Source organism: Leptosomus discolor, chromosome 5 (genome assembly GCF_034619465.1).
Source record: "Leptosomus discolor isolate bLepDis1 chromosome 5, bLepDis1.hap2, whole genome shotgun sequence".
NCBI classification, from domain to species: Eukaryota; Metazoa; Chordata; class Aves; order Leptosomiformes; family Leptosomidae; genus Leptosomus; species Leptosomus discolor.
This window is the reverse complement of record NC_141395.1, coordinates 31998702-32016008: the sequence shown is the minus strand read 5'-3', so window position 1 is coordinate 32016008 and position 17307 is coordinate 31998702. Positions and strand designations below refer to the sequence as shown.

The 17307-nt window shown below is 38.9% G+C and overlaps 1 protein-coding gene across 2 annotated transcripts in view; it reads right to left on the bottom strand.

The window, feature by feature from the left end:
* Window positions 1-5: 5 nt before the first annotated feature.
* Window positions 6-17307, bottom strand: part of RFTN2 (raftlin family member 2) — a 32698-nt gene continuing 15396 nt past the window's right edge. For both annotated transcript variants that reach the window (XM_086465900.1, XM_086465901.1), the window contains exons 6-9: window positions 14950-15071; window positions 13700-13803; window positions 6907-6985; window positions 6-275 (exon numbers count right to left, since the gene is read on the bottom strand). In XM_086465900.1, coding sequence (XP_086322026.1) covers window positions 6-275; window positions 6907-6985; window positions 13700-13803; window positions 14950-15071 — 575 coding nt within the window. The remainder of the gene's footprint in view (window positions 276-6906; window positions 6986-13699; window positions 13804-14949; window positions 15072-17307) is intronic.

The following is a 17307-nucleotide window of genomic DNA, read 5'->3' as shown; positions in this document are numbered from 1 at the left end:
CTTCATCACATACATGTGACCTGAGTGACTCCATCTTCCTGGTCAAATTGTCCATCATCCAGTTCCCGTAACACTCCATCACTGCTACTGAATCCTGGAAAGCCTCCATAATGGGAGGATCCCTCCTTGATCCAACATTGTTTAGATGGAGAGATGTGAAACTCATCAGGTGGTTGTCCAGTTTCTACAGGGCGAGAAGTAGCTGTGTCTAATCCAACACTTCTGCTAGAGACTTTGCCTTTTTCCTCCGCAATAACTTGTCTTAAGGATTTCCTCTGAAATAAGAGGATGATTGAATGTTAGCTTATTTAGGAAAAAAAAGCCAAACACTTCATACATGGATTTAAGGTAAGCTGCATTTTAACATAAGGCAGCATTTGACACTGGTTTAAACTATGAACTCCTCTGGAGAAAAAAACCAAACCTCTGACATACATTTTTTTGTTCTCTATAAATAAATTTCAAGAGACACAAAGACCATGTAAGACACAGCTGAGATTCAAGAAAGCACAAATAAAAGCTAAGAAAAAGTACTTCAACAATGCTCGATACTTATATAGTACTAGGCAGATCCAGAATGACTTACAAATCTTAACCCATGCTAAAATCGGTGGTTTGGAGAAAGTGTGGTTTCTGTGCCTGACACGCACATCTAACGTACCCCGACTCTGACACTCGAGGGGGGCACAGCTCCTGTTATCAGCTTCCTCTCAGCTGCAGAGGTCCCTCCTGCCCGGGGGGCTGGGGGGGCCAGGCAGTGGTGGGCATGCAGCTGACAGCTCCCCCATCTCCAGCTACCACTGTAGCCAGACATTCACTCTCCTTCACTCACATATCTACATGCCACCACATACAACGTCTGGCTAGTAGCCTCATCTGCAAGCTGTTCTGAAAAATCAGTGGATGTTGATCACTTCCCCAAACACAGTTCTGTCTAGAAGCTTCAACAGGAGTGCAGTATTTGATAAAAGATGTGAATTAAACTCCATCGACATTGAGTTCTTTAAGAGTGAGATAGTCAGATCTGCGTAGGACTGAAGATTTCCCACTGATCCATCTCATGGCAAGATTGCTATGCTTTCCCATTTTTCCAGTTCTGCCCACAAAGACCTCCAGAGGCCTCCTCAGATAACAGCAAGTTTCTTGAGAATCGTATTCAATCCACATTGTGGATCTACATAGATAGATGTCAGCAGCTGTCCTGCACAGCAATTTGAGAGGGGGTCTAAAGAGACATTGCACAGGAAGAACTCAGTGTAAGTACAGTCTGACATTAGTATTGGAATCTCCCGACATTCTCCTTGAAGGGATGGCTACCAACGTCAAAAAGAAAAGCAGACTGCAAACAACAGACCCCTCAGGCTATGCTAAAGGTCCTCTGAGGCATTGCAAATAAATAAAAGGTTTATTTTATTTTAGCATCAGGAGCTACCCGAGATACTCAGATCTGTGATGATGCACAACCTCCAGAGGCAATATCAGTGCCTTGAATCACAATAGCAGAGCAAGGTCAGGAAGGTAGAAGTGCCCTGCCTGTCTGCCTTCAGCCTTGCTGCCAGCACAAGAGCTGCTAAACCAGGTGATGCTCTGTCAGGGGACACAGCCCTGTCCACAAAAAGACCTAAGAAGGAATCCAGCCTCAGCGCAGAGCTGCGTTTCAGTGGGTAAAGGACACAAGCACTCTTGCAGGGGGATTTGCACAAATGTATACACTTTAAAAACAAACACACCCCACAACTGTTTTTGCCATGCTCTGGCAAGTTCTGTGTCCCCCTTCTATAGATTGCTAAGTTTTTCCTCAAACCCTTTTGAAACACTAAAAACAATGGCTCTTGTGGCTAAAGGAAGTCTACTTAGGGAAGCTGTTACATTGGGAAATCAGACTAAGGGGAAATAGCGTTGCCTCAGGAGAAAGAGAAGGAAATAAGCTTCGCCTGGATGCCACAGAAAGAGGATGCAGAAGTCTGCTTAAAGGAAATAAAGGAAAAAAAAAATCCAGAAAACCCTCAAGCACTGTGTAGTTCAATCTTGGATCTCCTCCTCTCAACTATTTTCTTAGAACAGCAAATGGTATGTGATAAAAAAAGAGCCCACTGAGCCAGTATAGCCCTTCTAAACCAAGAGGCCTTTGAACCATTACATAAGTCATAAGCCAGGTCATAATGCACTATCCCATGAATATACAAGAAGGCAGAGACATGAGCTGTGAGGACATAAAATATATCCCCCTCAGAAGAGAGACACTGGGGGAATAAGAGACCAGGTAATAGGGGGTTTTCCCTCAATTCTTACTGAAGAGAAACTTCCTTTAGAAATGGCAATCCTAGCTTCGACTCACAATTAGAAAAAAAAAATCCTGTACCCAGTGTTGCCATTCTACAGAACACTAGTCACAGAGGTCCAACAGCTGGATCTGCCTGTGTGGCAGAGCTCCTGCCATGGCCAGAGCCCGCTGCACTGTGGAGAGCTGTAAACTGATGTGCTCGGGGCTCTGGGGGTTTGACAATTAAGTGTTTGAGAAGGCCTGTATCAGGCTCCTTTCTTATTTCAGTAATGAAAGAGCCTTGTTGGTTTCATATTTTGACTCTCTTCTAGGTAGCATTCTTCAAGGTATCCGAGTTGCAAAGACTGTAAGGATATGCCTAGGCAAGAATAAATTTTGATGCAATTTTTTAAAAAATATTTTAGGTATTTTCAGTATTTCTGTGTTTCAAAAAGTTGTGGACATGAAAATTTTTTGAACAACAGCTTTAATGTAATTTGAACATCAAAAAAACCAAATGCAGTACAAATGAAAATGAAGATGTCATGCCCAAACAATACAGAACCACAGGAATCAAATGCTTTCACTAAAATGTTTGCAAGGGTTTGATAAAGTTGTACACCTGTGCTATCAGTGTTCAGGGGACATTTGAAATAAACGTATTAAAGTTTCTAGAGCAAAAGTTAATGCTTTCAAATTTCAGTAGCTTGTTTTCCACCTGAAACCTAGCTACTCAAAGCAAAGCCAGCATGACATTCTATACCAGTTAGGTATTACTAACAAATCTATGAACTTAAATTGTAATGAAGGGAATATGTGTTTGCCAACTCAGACATTTTGTTAAAAAAGCAATGAAGTAAAAAGATTAAAATTTAGGGGAAAACCAGTGTAATTGGAAAAACAGAAGGAAAATGTTACTCTGCTGAATGTTCCGGCTTCAGCCTGAACTACCTATTTATCCTATGCTATAATGACCTCAGCATACTGAAATTTCCTGGTGGAGAAGTAAAACATTCACTGGTACTTAAAGAGCACATTCCGATACTAAGTTTGTTCAGATTTTAAACACAGTGATCCTGATGTAAACAGCTACAAAACAGCTATTTCTTGTTTACTTCCAGTATGTTTCTTAATATGCTTAAGTCAAAGGTTGCCCATTACCAAAAATCAAAACAGTAACTACAAACCACACCATTTTATTTGTATAAACCAAAGGTGCTGATCACCTCACAACTGGGTGAGAGAGTTTAAACTGTGAGCATAATGCTTCCTATTTTTCATTTAAACCATGTCTAAAAAATTCATCCCTTCCTCAGACTGAATGTTTTTACAGAACTGGTTTGTATTACGTCTCTTGGCAGAATCCAGTCAACCATTCTAACTTGTGTCATGTAGTTATGCTGCCTTTCCAGAGATGCTTATAGTCAGAAACAACATGCCCTATCAAGGAAACAGGATTCATGTCAGGAGTCCATGCCTTTATACGGAGTATTAAAAAAAGTTGAGAAGCATCAGGAAAAGTATGACTATTTGATAATGACTGACAGAAGGTTTTATATATTTACAATACTGATACCCAAATTATGTTCCAAAACATACTTTCAGAAATGTATTAGGAAAGAATGTGAAGACTACACAGTCACGCATGTGAGCAGGGGTCAGAAGCTTTAAAAACTAAAAGCTGAAGATGTTTGGTACACAGGGGAAAATTAAATGAAAAAATTGTATGAGGAACTGGCAGAATTTAGAAGAGGGTATGAAAGGAAGAGGAGATTAAGACATTGGCAAAGGAGACTACACAGAACACTGATGAGAAAAAAGCAGAAGCTCAAATTTTGTAAATGAGGAAATAAGTTATACATAGTATACAAGAACTAGCTGGGAATTGAGATGGTGGTAGAGACAAAAAAATAAAACAGGACTTTAACTGTGCATGTTGAATGCAGTTCTTCCAGGCATGGAAGTAGTAATTATCAGGTGACACAGTGAGAAAGAAGTTAGGCTGGAGACAAGCAAAAGCCTGGAGAAGAACAAAAAAAGGGAGAGTGTATTTTTGAAACACTAAGGAGAGGAAAATACAGATGATGGTAACAGACTGGATAGAAAGGTAAAAAGGACAGAGAAAGATCAAATATGAACGCCAGAGATTCACAGACCTATTTATACAGATGGAGAAAGACGACTAGGTATCATTGTCTTATAACAATATATAATACCACAAATGACGAAGTTTGTAAAGTTACTACTCTGGTGCTGGACATGAGTGACAATGTCCATAGTTTTCACAGCTGCTTAAGACTATCACAGGAAAGTCATGTTGATTAAAGAAAGGTTGAATGGCCATTGAAAAACAGTAATAACAAAAATTAAAATCCATCACGAGACGTTGAAAGACTTGGTGTGGTGGTTTGGCTCTGGCCAGGGTCAACCCACCACACTGCTTCTGGCGCCCAACGTGGGGCACGAAGAATATGAGATAAGGATAGTAACTGGGAGAGGTGATGGGCAAAACATGGATTCAACAATGTTAGAGAGCAGAATGATTATGGGAAATTTATGTTGTAACTGTGCTGAAGGGCCGAGGGGTGGATTGTGTGTGAATTGTCCACTTCTGTTTGGTGATGTGATGAAGGTAATTTAATTCTGGTGTGGGGAATTTTTTTTTGTTGATGTTGAGTGAAGTTTGTTAAGATTGTGTGATAAACGTGGATTTTAATGATAACTCTTAAATACCATGATTCACAGAGGCAAGGGGTGGAATGTAACAGGTCTGTGTGGCAAGGTTTTGGTAGCGGGGCGGTTACAGGGGTGGCTTCTTTAAGAAGTTGCTAGAAGCTTCCCCTATGTCGGATATAGCCAATGCCAGCTGGCTTTAAGACAGACCCACCACCGGCCAAGGCCGAGCCAATCAGCAACAGTGTTTTTCACCCCTGTGATAACGTATTTAAGAGAGTGAAAAAAGTTGTTGCGCAGCAGTAATTGCAGCAAGTGAGAGGAGTGAGAATATGTGAGAGAAACATCCTGCAGACACCAAGGTCAGTGAAGAAGGAGGGGGAGGAGATGCTCCAGGCGCCGGAGCAGCGATTCCCCTGCGGCCTGTGGTGAAGACCATGGGGAGGCAGGCTGTCCCCCTGCAGCCCATGGGCGGTGGAGCAGATGACTGCCTACACCCCGTGGAGGGCCCCCACGCCGGAGTAGGTGGATACCTGAAGGAAGCTGTGATCCCGTGGGAAGCCTGCACCGGAGCAGGCTCCTGGCAGGACCTCTGGCCCGTGGAGAGAGAGAAGCCCACGCTGGAGCAGGTTTGCTGCCAGAGACCCCGTGAGGGGGGCTCACGCTGGAGCAGTCGGTTCCTGAAGGACTGCACCCCATGGAGGAGACCCACGCTGGAGCAGTTCATGAAGAACTGTAGCCCGTGGGAGGACTCACGCTGGAGAAGTCATGGAGGACTTTCTCCCGTGAGGGGGACCCCACATTGGAGCAGGGGAAGTGTCTGAGGAGGCCTCCCCCTGAGGAGGAAGGAGCGGCAGAAAACAACAGAGTGATGAACTGACCCCAACCCCCATTCTCTGTTCCCCCATGTGCGCTGCTAGGGGGGCAGAGGGAGAGAAATAAGGATCAAAGTTAAGCCTGAGAAAGAAGGGAGGGGTGGGGGGAAGGTGTTTTTAAGATTTGGTTTTATTTCTCATTAGTCCTCTGAGTTAATTGGTAACAAATTACATTTTCCTGTAGTTGAGTCTGTTTTGCCCGTGACGGTAAATGCTGAGTGATCTCCCTGTCCTTATCTCAACCCCACAACCCTGTTGTTATTTTTTTTTCCTCTCCCCTGTCCAGTTAAGGAGGGGGAGTGATAGAGTGGCTTTGGTGGGCACCTGGCATTTGGTCAGGGTCAACCCACCACACTCGGCAAAGAGCCCGCCACTAGTTCATCCTTCTCTGGCCACAGCAGGATTTACTATAGCACTATACAGGTGCAATGACTGTTCTGACCTTGACTCTGAGCAGAATGTGGTGACCATCAGTTACTTAATCCTCAAAGCACTTTTACACTACCACTACTATGGGAGCCTCACTCAAGAGGGACAAGGAGTTGTCGAGGTCCAGCTGCAGGAATTTTAAATCCTCTATTTCTGTCACACATTTTCATACAGCAAGAGCTAACAGCCCTTCACCCTGTTAACCTCCAGATTACAGAATTCCTTGCACAGCTTTACACTTGGATTCTTCTACAAGTCTGAAAGTAAACATTTTGAGGGTCAAAATAAAATGTTTTCTTTGTCGTGTGCAACAGATGCAGGATTTTAATCAGAACATTTAGTCTTGAATCAGTCTTCCTGAAGACTTCTAAAAAAATACTTACAGCATAGCCAACCTCATCCACCCGAGACACAGTAGTTTCTTAGCACAAAACAGGTTTTTAGCATGCTTATGCTTTTCTCTATGGCTTAATTTAAGAGGTATACAGCTGAGAAAAGTAACATATGAGTTCAGCTGCAAAAGCCCTCCACAAACTTGAACTTGAAACAAGTGAAACCCTCTTCTGTCACTTTCTTCCCAGTAATTCTGAAGTCTAGTTTGTTTCTGTACCTAACTTATGTGAGGTACTAATTTGTTCATATTAATACCATAAACATGTAACTCACCTCTGGTGTCTGGACAGCAGAATTCCACATAACAGGTCTCTGAAGAAAAATCACTTGCTTTGTGGCCAGGTTTCCCTCACTAAAATTTAAAGAAAATTGTTTCAAATATTTTAAAGGCAGTAATAGTCACTGTAACACATTCATGCATTTCAGGGTCAATTGGAAGTTGTGTGTATGTTAAGTCCACGAGCGAGAAGATAGACTACCAAGCATGAACCGGTTTATTAATTCCCGAAGAGTTCTGTAATCGTATTTAAAAAAAAAAAAAAAATTAAAAAAAAAAAATCAAAGCATAGAGCTGGGTTAAGGTGTTGTACATGAAAAATGTATAGAACAAAAATTTGTATTGCTATGATTAGTTATTCAACATGCCTGCTTTTGAAAGTTTAAGCACCAAAGCTCCTCCTTTTAATCAGTCTGCACCTTTATGTCTGAAGTAAACCTCAAAGACTCTCTCTCACTGAGTCTTCACTGTTAAATATACAGCAACATATTACTACTTATTAACACCTCTACAAATAGGCCCAATCTCAACAGATCCACAGCTTCAGCAAATATAAAGACTTTGTGGGAAGTCTTAGGAAGTAGCATTCTTTACTGCTAACTAAATGGTGTTTTCCAGTTGAAACATGATGTCTAACTGACACAGTGGGACAAGCTTGCTGTCTCACCACCTATGGATAAAAGGACTCAGCTCAGTTTTTACAAGCTCTATATCCACAATGAGGCAAGTGATACTGGCCGCTTTGTACATGAGAGATACATGCATAGGAAGGACATGAGAATATAGTTGTAAGATAAATAAAGGAGAAAAAAGAGATAGCAACTTCAGTTTTTTAGTCCTGAAACTTCTACAAATGTTGATACTATTGTGGTTGACAGAATTTAAAGAAGCACTGTTAAATTTTTTTTTATTTTTCAAAAGGAAATACTTTTAGAAAGATAAATGTGAAAAGACAAAGTCGCTCCTCAAGACCAAATCAGATGTTACTGATATGATGTTTCAGAAGTGCTACACTCTTCGTACCGGTGATACGGCCTCTTGATGTTTTTCTGTACTTAATTTTCATCACCTTTCCATCAGAAATACAGGTCAGAACATTGACTGCATATGTACTACAAAGCCAACTCTGTGATACTGAAAGAATGCAAGAATTTCAAGACCAGATCCCTAGGATGAGAGGGGTTTATAAAGTTCCCGTGCTCTTCCAAATATCAGATACTACTACATTTTGATAAACTCCTTTTTCTCCCCGCAATTCCTACTTCTGCACAGTATTCAATGAGATCTCTTATGCTTAGAAAGGAAAGACACAAATACTTTGGCAGATTTAAGAGCGCACTACAGAAAAAAATCAGCAAAACAGAAACACAAAAGACGTGTAGTGAGTTCATTTAAAGTATCTATGATTCCACCTATTCTATCAGTATTATTATGCATAACATTACGGAAAGAACTACTAAAATAACGTAAGCTTGTACTTCAGTATGACTATGTCACTATCTTAACCACACACCTTAAGTTGACATAACTTTATGCCAGGGGTAGGACTGATGGAATTAATTTATATTTAACATTAGGGACTTGCTCCAAGAAAAATCAGAGATTAAAACTGTTCCTACAAGATCAGTAAGAGCTTGTTAACACCCTGCCCCAGCAGAGCTTCCGGAAGCAAGCTCTGAGAAAGTACACAAAACAGCCCTATGCCCAGCATACTCAGCCAAATATGACCAATAATCAGTGATGATGTTTTTGTGATAGTGTTTGGCCCCTCACAACCTTCCTTTCAGCCCAGCGGAACTCAAGTCATGTTATAACTTTGCATGTCTTCCTTGGATGAGAATAGAGAACTAACAAATCCCAGCTTGTGGGGAAAACAGAGACAGGAGAACAAACTCGTTTGTTTCCTTACATTAACAAGGTTTCTTGCTCTAAGAGTCCCTGTCTCACTACTTGCATTCATTAAAAGAAAATGTGTTACAATTTTATGTCATAACAAGGGAATCTGCAATCCTGCAACCTTATTCCACTCGGCTAGGTAACTCTCCCTGCATCAGTTATGTCTCTCGATAATATCAACTGGGAAATCTCTCTTCTAAGCAAGAAGGCTGAGCACAGTCCCTGGCATGGGGAAGAGCCTACGGCTCATTTTGTAACAGTGTCTGCATTCCTTCAGAGAAAAGAGAAAACCCAAACATCAAGCTACAGCTTGTACAAATTCTACTAGAACAGAGAAAGGACACGATGGCGAGTAGACAATAAGTAAATTAACAATTTTCTAAGTCTGACCTTATTAAAATGCCGCACACGACAAAGCAGCTATGAGCTTAATTCACAAAGAACTCAATGACAGTGGTACTTCCACAGAATTTAAATTAGAAAAAGTGTTTAGAGCAAGCCACTACATAGCTTCCCTCACATTTCCACATTCCCTCTTTGCCTCGTAAGTCAGGGCATTTTGAAAATTTAGATTAGGTAGTTTGTCATGATAAACGAATAACCACAAAGTCAGTGTTTCTGCACTGTATTTGCCTGCCTGCTTTCCAGCACTCATAGACAGTCTGCCTGCCTATTTTCAGGGGCTACAGTAATCAGTGAGGGGAAATGAAGGTCACTGCAGAGTAAGGCTGCTGAAGCCTTTTTCCTGGCTCTTCTTTTAAGAGGGACGAAGAACAACAGAGACTCTTTTGTTAAAACACCAGCAATTTGATTGTGTGCTTATGCTGTATGGGCAATAAATTTGTCCTCTTACATGTATATATTTAATAAGCCCCCCAAAACAATCACCAGGCTAGAAGCTAAGTAGTACTGCCAATGGCTCTGATTTTGACAGAACTATTTATATAATGCATGAACATTTTATATACACTTAGAATTAAGGTGAGACAAAGTTTTCTGAAAAATGAACAAAAGGAACAAGATAAGAGAAAAAGCAATTATTTTAACCAATTCAGGTTTTCTTGCATTTTTTCCCAAAATAAAATTTTGTTCTCCTTTGGAATGATGAGATAGACACCAGCTTGGGATAATAAGTGCCTGGGCTTAGAGGATCTGTCTAACGTAAAATTTAAAAAACCTTAGAAGTAATTCTAATTTTAGACTGCAGACATGTATGAAATTCTACAAACTCATGACAATACCCTACTAGTAACTGCAGTAGCACTAAGTTACCAGCAAAGTAATCTTCTAAAATTTTTTTTGCCACTTGCTGGATTTAACTCCTAGAAGGACTACTGACTTTATCCTTACTATGTTATCTTCTGAACGTGGCATAATTACTGTCAAATTCTTGTCTTGAAGGCATTTACCTAGTAATTAAGAGTTCGTATATAATGCAGGAGGTTCTTTAGGTAATGAATATTATTGTGGATCTGTCTGGTATTCTTTTTAGATCTGCTTTTTTGGTCAAAACAATTCTTTGTTGACTGCCGACAAAATGTAAATACCCAAGATACAGATGGATATAACAAACATTGCATCACATGCACTTTTTTTTCATGCTTTGTTTTATTCTACCGCGGGGCGGGGGGGGGGGGGAGAAGGGAGAATCACTGACAGAAGAGGTGAACTTCTGTGGGTTTTATAGTGTACTGACCAAATAAACCAAACCCCAAAACCCACGGTGCTTTTTTTGTTTTCTCTCCTCAAAAACAACATTGCACAATAGCAACTCTGCCTGTTTCAAGAATACCACATCCAGCATTGCTCTGTTTGGAACAGCAAAAATAACATCTCTCAAGGAAATGTTTCCTGCATCCAACATGACTTAGCCATTGAGGTAGCAGTTAAAGGACTAAACAGGCCTAGAGACTGCTGTCCCTGCCTAAAACGGGACTGTGATCCATGACATTCAGCTAATACGTGGTATGACACTCCATGCAACAGGTCATTTCATTTTATGGAGAGGAACATCTGTAAAAAAGAAAAACTTCAAACAACAACAAAAGCATACATGACAGCCTGGTGTTTTCAAACTGTTTCAAATCCTAACCATGTAAAAACCAGAAAAGGAACACATCAGTGCATGACAATCCTGTCATACCCCAAAACCTGTCAGCCTGTTGGTCCCACTCCTCATCTGCAGATGAGCAGTGGGCATAATGGCTAGGAAGAGATCACAGAAGATCTGAGATAAGGGAAAGTTTTGCAGTAAAATTAGGAGAAGAGGAAGACAGAATAGAGCAAAACATTAAGGTGAAAAAGAATGGGGAGCAGGTTGCTCTGCTAACATTTTATTCTTAGAGTTTCCTTTATGTACTTCACACAAATTCTTTTTTAAATATAAATATGAAAATGTAAATTTGCCAGATAATCCCAAGATGTTGCTCATTTTGTTTTTTTCAGTGTTTCTGAAGCCTGTTAATATTCAGGCTGGGTTTTGAGGTCAGAGTTACAAGTCTGGGAAAAGACCAGCTGTTCAGCAGCATAAAGTGTCCTTCTCTATTGAGACATTTAACTTGCATTCCTAGGATGATCCACCACCACAGTAATGGCATCTTTCATATCAGACACACAGTAACCATCCAGGAATTTCTTCTCCTCCTTAAATACCAACATCAATGCCTAAAAATAGTATTTATCAATCACTGCTTAGCCTATCAAGACAGAAACACATTCTTTTTTGGACTATAAAGAACTCTTAATTCTTAATTAGGATTTCTTGTTCACAGACTTCTTTTTTTTAAGAAAATTGAATAGCTGTTATGACATATACTACAGGCACACAAAACACAATTTATCATACTTCTGGAAGAAGTATCTCACAAGCCACACTACCACAAGTATTAGATAGTTGATGCAGACACCTACATAACCGTTTAGGCCAGAAAATAAGTGCTTTTTTATTAGTCTGATTTATTCTGATACAAAATTAATCCATCTTCAGATTTGGCCAGCATACAACCCCCTTTTGCACGATCACAGCTATTAACAGGCCGGTTCTTTCACATCTGGGAAGCAAAGCTCCTTCAGACAACTAGTGCAACTTAAATATCTTGGTTCTTACTAATTCAAGGAACAGGTCCAGTCTAATGAATCTGTTAGCACTTCCTACAGAACTTTTACCAATTTTTTTTCCTCTTATAACACTTAGCTGCTTTTAAACAGCCCTGCCTTTGCTCTGCAATCTACGAGGTACAAAACAGCACCATTTTGCCTGCTGCAAGCAGAGACTGATACTCACGGAGTGGCTGACTAGCAGCTGCTCAGGACAATCTTGACCCTGCTGTCCAAACCCTAAGGGATGGGTACAGTTACACTGCTTGTAGAATAGAAGAGGTTTAAGGTTTAAATCCCCCTCATCCTATGACCCACAGCTCACTGTGACTACTAAAATATTTCCCTCTCATTGTCCACTCATGTCCTTCAAGAAGTAGATCTGGATCCTGAAGGTTTACTCTCAAGCTCTGTGATTTGGCTAAAAATTTCAGCTGCTGCTGAAAGCCAGGCTCAGTGGTTCCCATACCGTTATGCAAGTCCCCATGCTCAAAGCTAATACACTTAGACTACAAATTTTTGTTTGAAGAAATGAATTAAAGGATAACAACTTTGTTTCCTATTCTGAAAACTGCTTCTCTCTGGAGCAGAAGCTTTACAAGTCAGAATTTCATGAATTTCAGTAGAAAACAAAGCATACATAGACCCTTAAAAAAAAAAAAAAAAAAAGGCAGAACATCCCATATAGTTTTACCACAATTCCTTCTGTCTTTGCATTTAATCAGTTAAAGTCAACTATTAAAAAGAACACAGCCAAAACCACCTCCAACACTTATTTCCTGACCAGAAAAACCTCTCACACGGGTAAGTTGATTTAACTATGTCAAATCACTTGAATAAAATTCTACTTTCTTGGAGCAGTTCTCTTACAAGCTTTCATTCATGTCCTTTTTCATGCTGTCTTGATTTAATACAGTGAGGTCTGGATCCAAAGATTACTCAAGTCACCCACTCTTTCCATTGTCCTTAATGAGCCCATAGCCATGCCTCAGTACATTTGTTTGTTTTCAAACCTTGGCAATCTTAATCTAATGGGAGGAGACTTAAAAAATAAGAAAGAGAAAAGTTACGCTTAATCCAGTGTTTTATTTGCCACTTTTTAGCTTGATACCATGAAGAAAACCACAGTAGTCTTTTTTGGTTATTAAATAAAAAGAAAACCTGGAACATTGCCAAGGGGATCCAGGTCTGCTATTTAGCTCTTCTTATGTACATAGAGCCCCCTCAGTCATCTAAATACATACTACAGTAAGAGAACTGAAATCCAGTAATTTGGTATTCTATTTAAGATGACACGTCTGCCAACATGTTGAAGATGACGACAAAAGCCCAAAAACTTGCTGGATTAGCACATTCTCCTCCCCAATTTGCAATAAATATTGCACGACTGTCTTGTGACAACGTGACTTGTTACATAGTCTAAATCAGTCATTCACCAAGGTCTTAAATTAGTGAAACATTTCAACACTTGTTTAAACTTTAAGGATATAAGTAACCCTATTGCTGCTCCATTGCCAGGGACTGGGTATGTGATAGAGAGTTTCCTAAACAAAATCTTTAATGTTTAGACATAACCACTGTACTTTAAATTTAGGATTATTGGTCTAGTTTGAAATTCGCTTGTCAGTAGTCCTAAAACAGTGTGGTAAAAAAAGATTCTACCATAATGCTACTTACAGCTCAAGTTTTATGTGCTGTTAACATCATTAGCATTTTTCTTCCTTTTACATTTAAGTACACAAGCAATCACTGGATAATTCTGAGATGTGTACACCAAAAATTCTATTGTTTAGGTACCTGTCATGTCGTACGATAGGTGTAGGCAGGACACAGGTCAGGAGCCATCCAAACTCAGCCAGCGTGTGCAATAAAGGTCCATAATCTGTTTTAATTTCACATCCCTACATTAATAATCATAAAAAGTAGTAAAGAGACTCTGTACAGGTTTTATTTGCATTTCTACACAAGTTACAATGACTCTCCTCTCATTTATAATGAGATAATCCTTTGAGATGACATCAAACTGTGTTGCTTGGTGGAGATTCACTATTTCAATTTGAAAACAATTTGAAAAGTTTAAGACTACAGAAGACTCGGAAAACAGACAGAACATTCTAACTTTAGGTATAAGCCCTGATTCAGCAAGACATTCAAAGCACATCTCACTTGTTAAACTTCTCATGTTGCTAAATTAATGCCTAAAACTTTTTAAACACCATAATAGGTGTCTCAATTGATGTATTCAGGTTTTTACTTCACATCTGAATAACAAGCATCTCACCTAGCTATATACTGAAGTTTCGCAGGTTTGGTTTGTTTTTTTTTGTTTTTTTGTTTTTTTGTTTTTTTTTTTAATATACAAGGTCTTAGTTTTATGCTGTTTCTTTTCACATTGGTAAATGTATTTATCATTGAATATTTCAAAAGCAAGCCCTTGGTATTCTCCAATTACAATTACCTTCAGACGTCACTAATTCATACCAATAATCTTATAATACTAAAATATTAAAAACCATGAAATAATTTCATTGCTGTGCCATGCTACAGTAGTACATGTAAATTTATTAGGAAAAACAAAGTCTTTCATATTTAGCAGTAAAATTTTACTGAGAATATACATCTGAAAACCATACTCAATTAACTCACTATCAATTTTTTCTTGTTCTGTTTCTTCTTTTTGCTATTTTCTTCCCCTTTTTATTTAAAAATACTTCAGCATATTATCAGTGGATCTGCACTTGCTGAAATTATGTCTAAATTGGTATGAAAAACATACATTTAAAAAAATAAAACATTTTCTTTGGTGGTTGTATTTGTTGACATTTGCAAATGTCAGGACAGAATCCTTGTGTCATATTTCTTTTATGCATATTGACCAATGGCCACAGGCCTGACTTCATTTTTATGATTCAAGGCTTTAGCTTACACAGGTGGCTTCAAGAAACCATCCTGAACATTTATCAAACATTGGTACAAGCATTCTAAGGAAAAAAGCAAAGAAAAATATAAAGTAGGAAATATCATTGCCAAATAATCACCAATTTTACCTCAATGACTGTCCATTGTTCAACAACTATTGCATCATTTCCTTTCCTGTTAGAACCCGGAACTCCAGCACCTTCTTCTTCATAAATAAATAATCCTTCTAAAGATTTGGGCAAATAGTCCCCTGTGAACATAAAGACAAATATAAACTGAATATAAAGTTTTAGGTTGCTATCTTACCAAGATGTATACACAGGCTTGTTTTTTTCTCATTGAGCAATCCTCTAAAACAAAATCGAGACAGCAAATAACTCAAAATTTGTGGTTATTTCTGCATCTAGTTACAACTACATGCTATGATTTTATTTTAACTTGATGAAGCATGCAAGCCAACTTATTATTCAAAACCCTTTTTCCTATGCAAACTGAACTATGAACCATTTCATTTTCTGAAAAGCATTAGTCACTTCCATGCTCAAATCTGAATTCAGATTTCTTGTATTCAATATATCCCCCACAGCAGATGGGCACAAACCCTCTTTATTCAACATCAATATTGTATGCCTGACAGTAAGTGTGGATTTTGGAGTGGTGGGAGAGAGCATAAAGATAAATCAAGCATGAAGTGCAAAGCCTAGCTACGGTTACTTAAATAAATATGTAAATGGCCACAGGAAGAGCCTGAAACCCAAGTGATTGTAGGAAGATTCCTGATGGGAAGGAAGTTTCAGAGCACAACTCCCTGACTCACTTGTCGAAGCCTGACAGTATCCGGTTGGCCCAAACTAAAGCTGTGCGTCAGATATTGGTTCCTTTTCTGGTTTTGCTTCTCCTAAGAGCCATCAGGAAGTCTTTTGTGCAGATGTACCTTGACAGCTGACTATCTTAAACTAAATTTGAACAGTAAAATTACGTAATCCTCAGAATATCAGATTTAAATCCTCTCCAATATTGCACAAAGAGATATAGAGAGATGATTGGTTTTGCCACAGCTTCAGGGAAAGCAAATAAAGAAAAAAAACCACCCCACACCTAGCAAACAAAGAAAACTTACGGAACACAACTGCTCTGGTTTTAAAAATCAACCAGATCGGCACAGAAGTTCTGCTATGTAAACCAGAAATTCCCATGTTAAAGTATCAAAATACTAACTATTTACTCACACTTTTTTTTACTGTATCGCATATAGCAGTTTTATGTAGTTTGAATTATGATTATTTAAATACCTGCATGCCTATATATCTTCCACACATTTGTAGATATACTTGACATGTTATCTTACTCTTAGATTACACATAAATATAATGTTATTGTAGATAGAACTGAACATACGACTTTATGAACATGAATATCTGCACAGCTCCTAGTAATTCCTAAATACTCAATCTTATGAGTTCATGGACTTCAACCTTTCTTCAGTGTTCAGGCAGATACTTAAAATGGTCAGCCCACCTACAACATGTTAGAATATTTCCTTTTTCTGTAATTTTTCAAACATGACAGAATTACTCTTGAACAATTATTGACACAAGGCACCCCCACTCAGTGGTATTCTGAGACAAACTGTTAATTCAAAGTGCACCATGTCAAAAATGGCCTCTGTTGAAAAAGCTGCACATGTGGCTAACTGTTCACCTGCCCATTCTGTCAATTAGAATAGTTTATCTTTGTTAGTAACAGTACTCCAAAAAAACCCCAAAAGACTGTGCATGACATAACACAAACCAGAAAATGCAAAAACATTGCCACAGCATTTCTACTAATCTCAGGTACTTCTATGACCATGAGAGCCTCCAAGGCTACAAATGGAGGAAACACTGCAATGATCCAAACGGCTACTAAAAGAGAACTTACCTGGATTATTTTTATGACTGTATCCTCTTTTGGCAGCAGAACACAGATGTTGGTAGTTATTAAGAATTGACAACGTTTATTTTTTTAAAATTTATTCTTTTTATGTTAAAACTTCCTCCTACCTTAAACTGGGTACCGCATTTTGATCCTGGTAGGAACAGAATTCTGCTGACTGCAGAACATCTGTAGAGTCCAAACCAGAGGAGGATTTCTGCAGCTGACTTACTTGCTTCTGGTGGTTTCTTTTTTTTATTAAAATAGCTAAAATCTGTTCATTTCACTAAAGCTGTACAAAAGGATAACTACTGCTAAAGAAACCTAACAGTCTAAAACCAAAGTAAGGTGAAGATGACAATTAGATGTACATACACACATACAGAAAGTAATTCTAGTAATGAGTGCAAGTGCTTAAATACTTTTTCTCCCCCAAAAAAGCATTTTAGGTTTCCCTGTTGGATGCCAAATTTTTATCTGGTTATAAAACTCTTCAACGTTCACCTCAAGAACAAACATTTTAGCTTAAGAACTCAGTAGCTAAATTAACTTCTTAATGTGGTTACAGACAC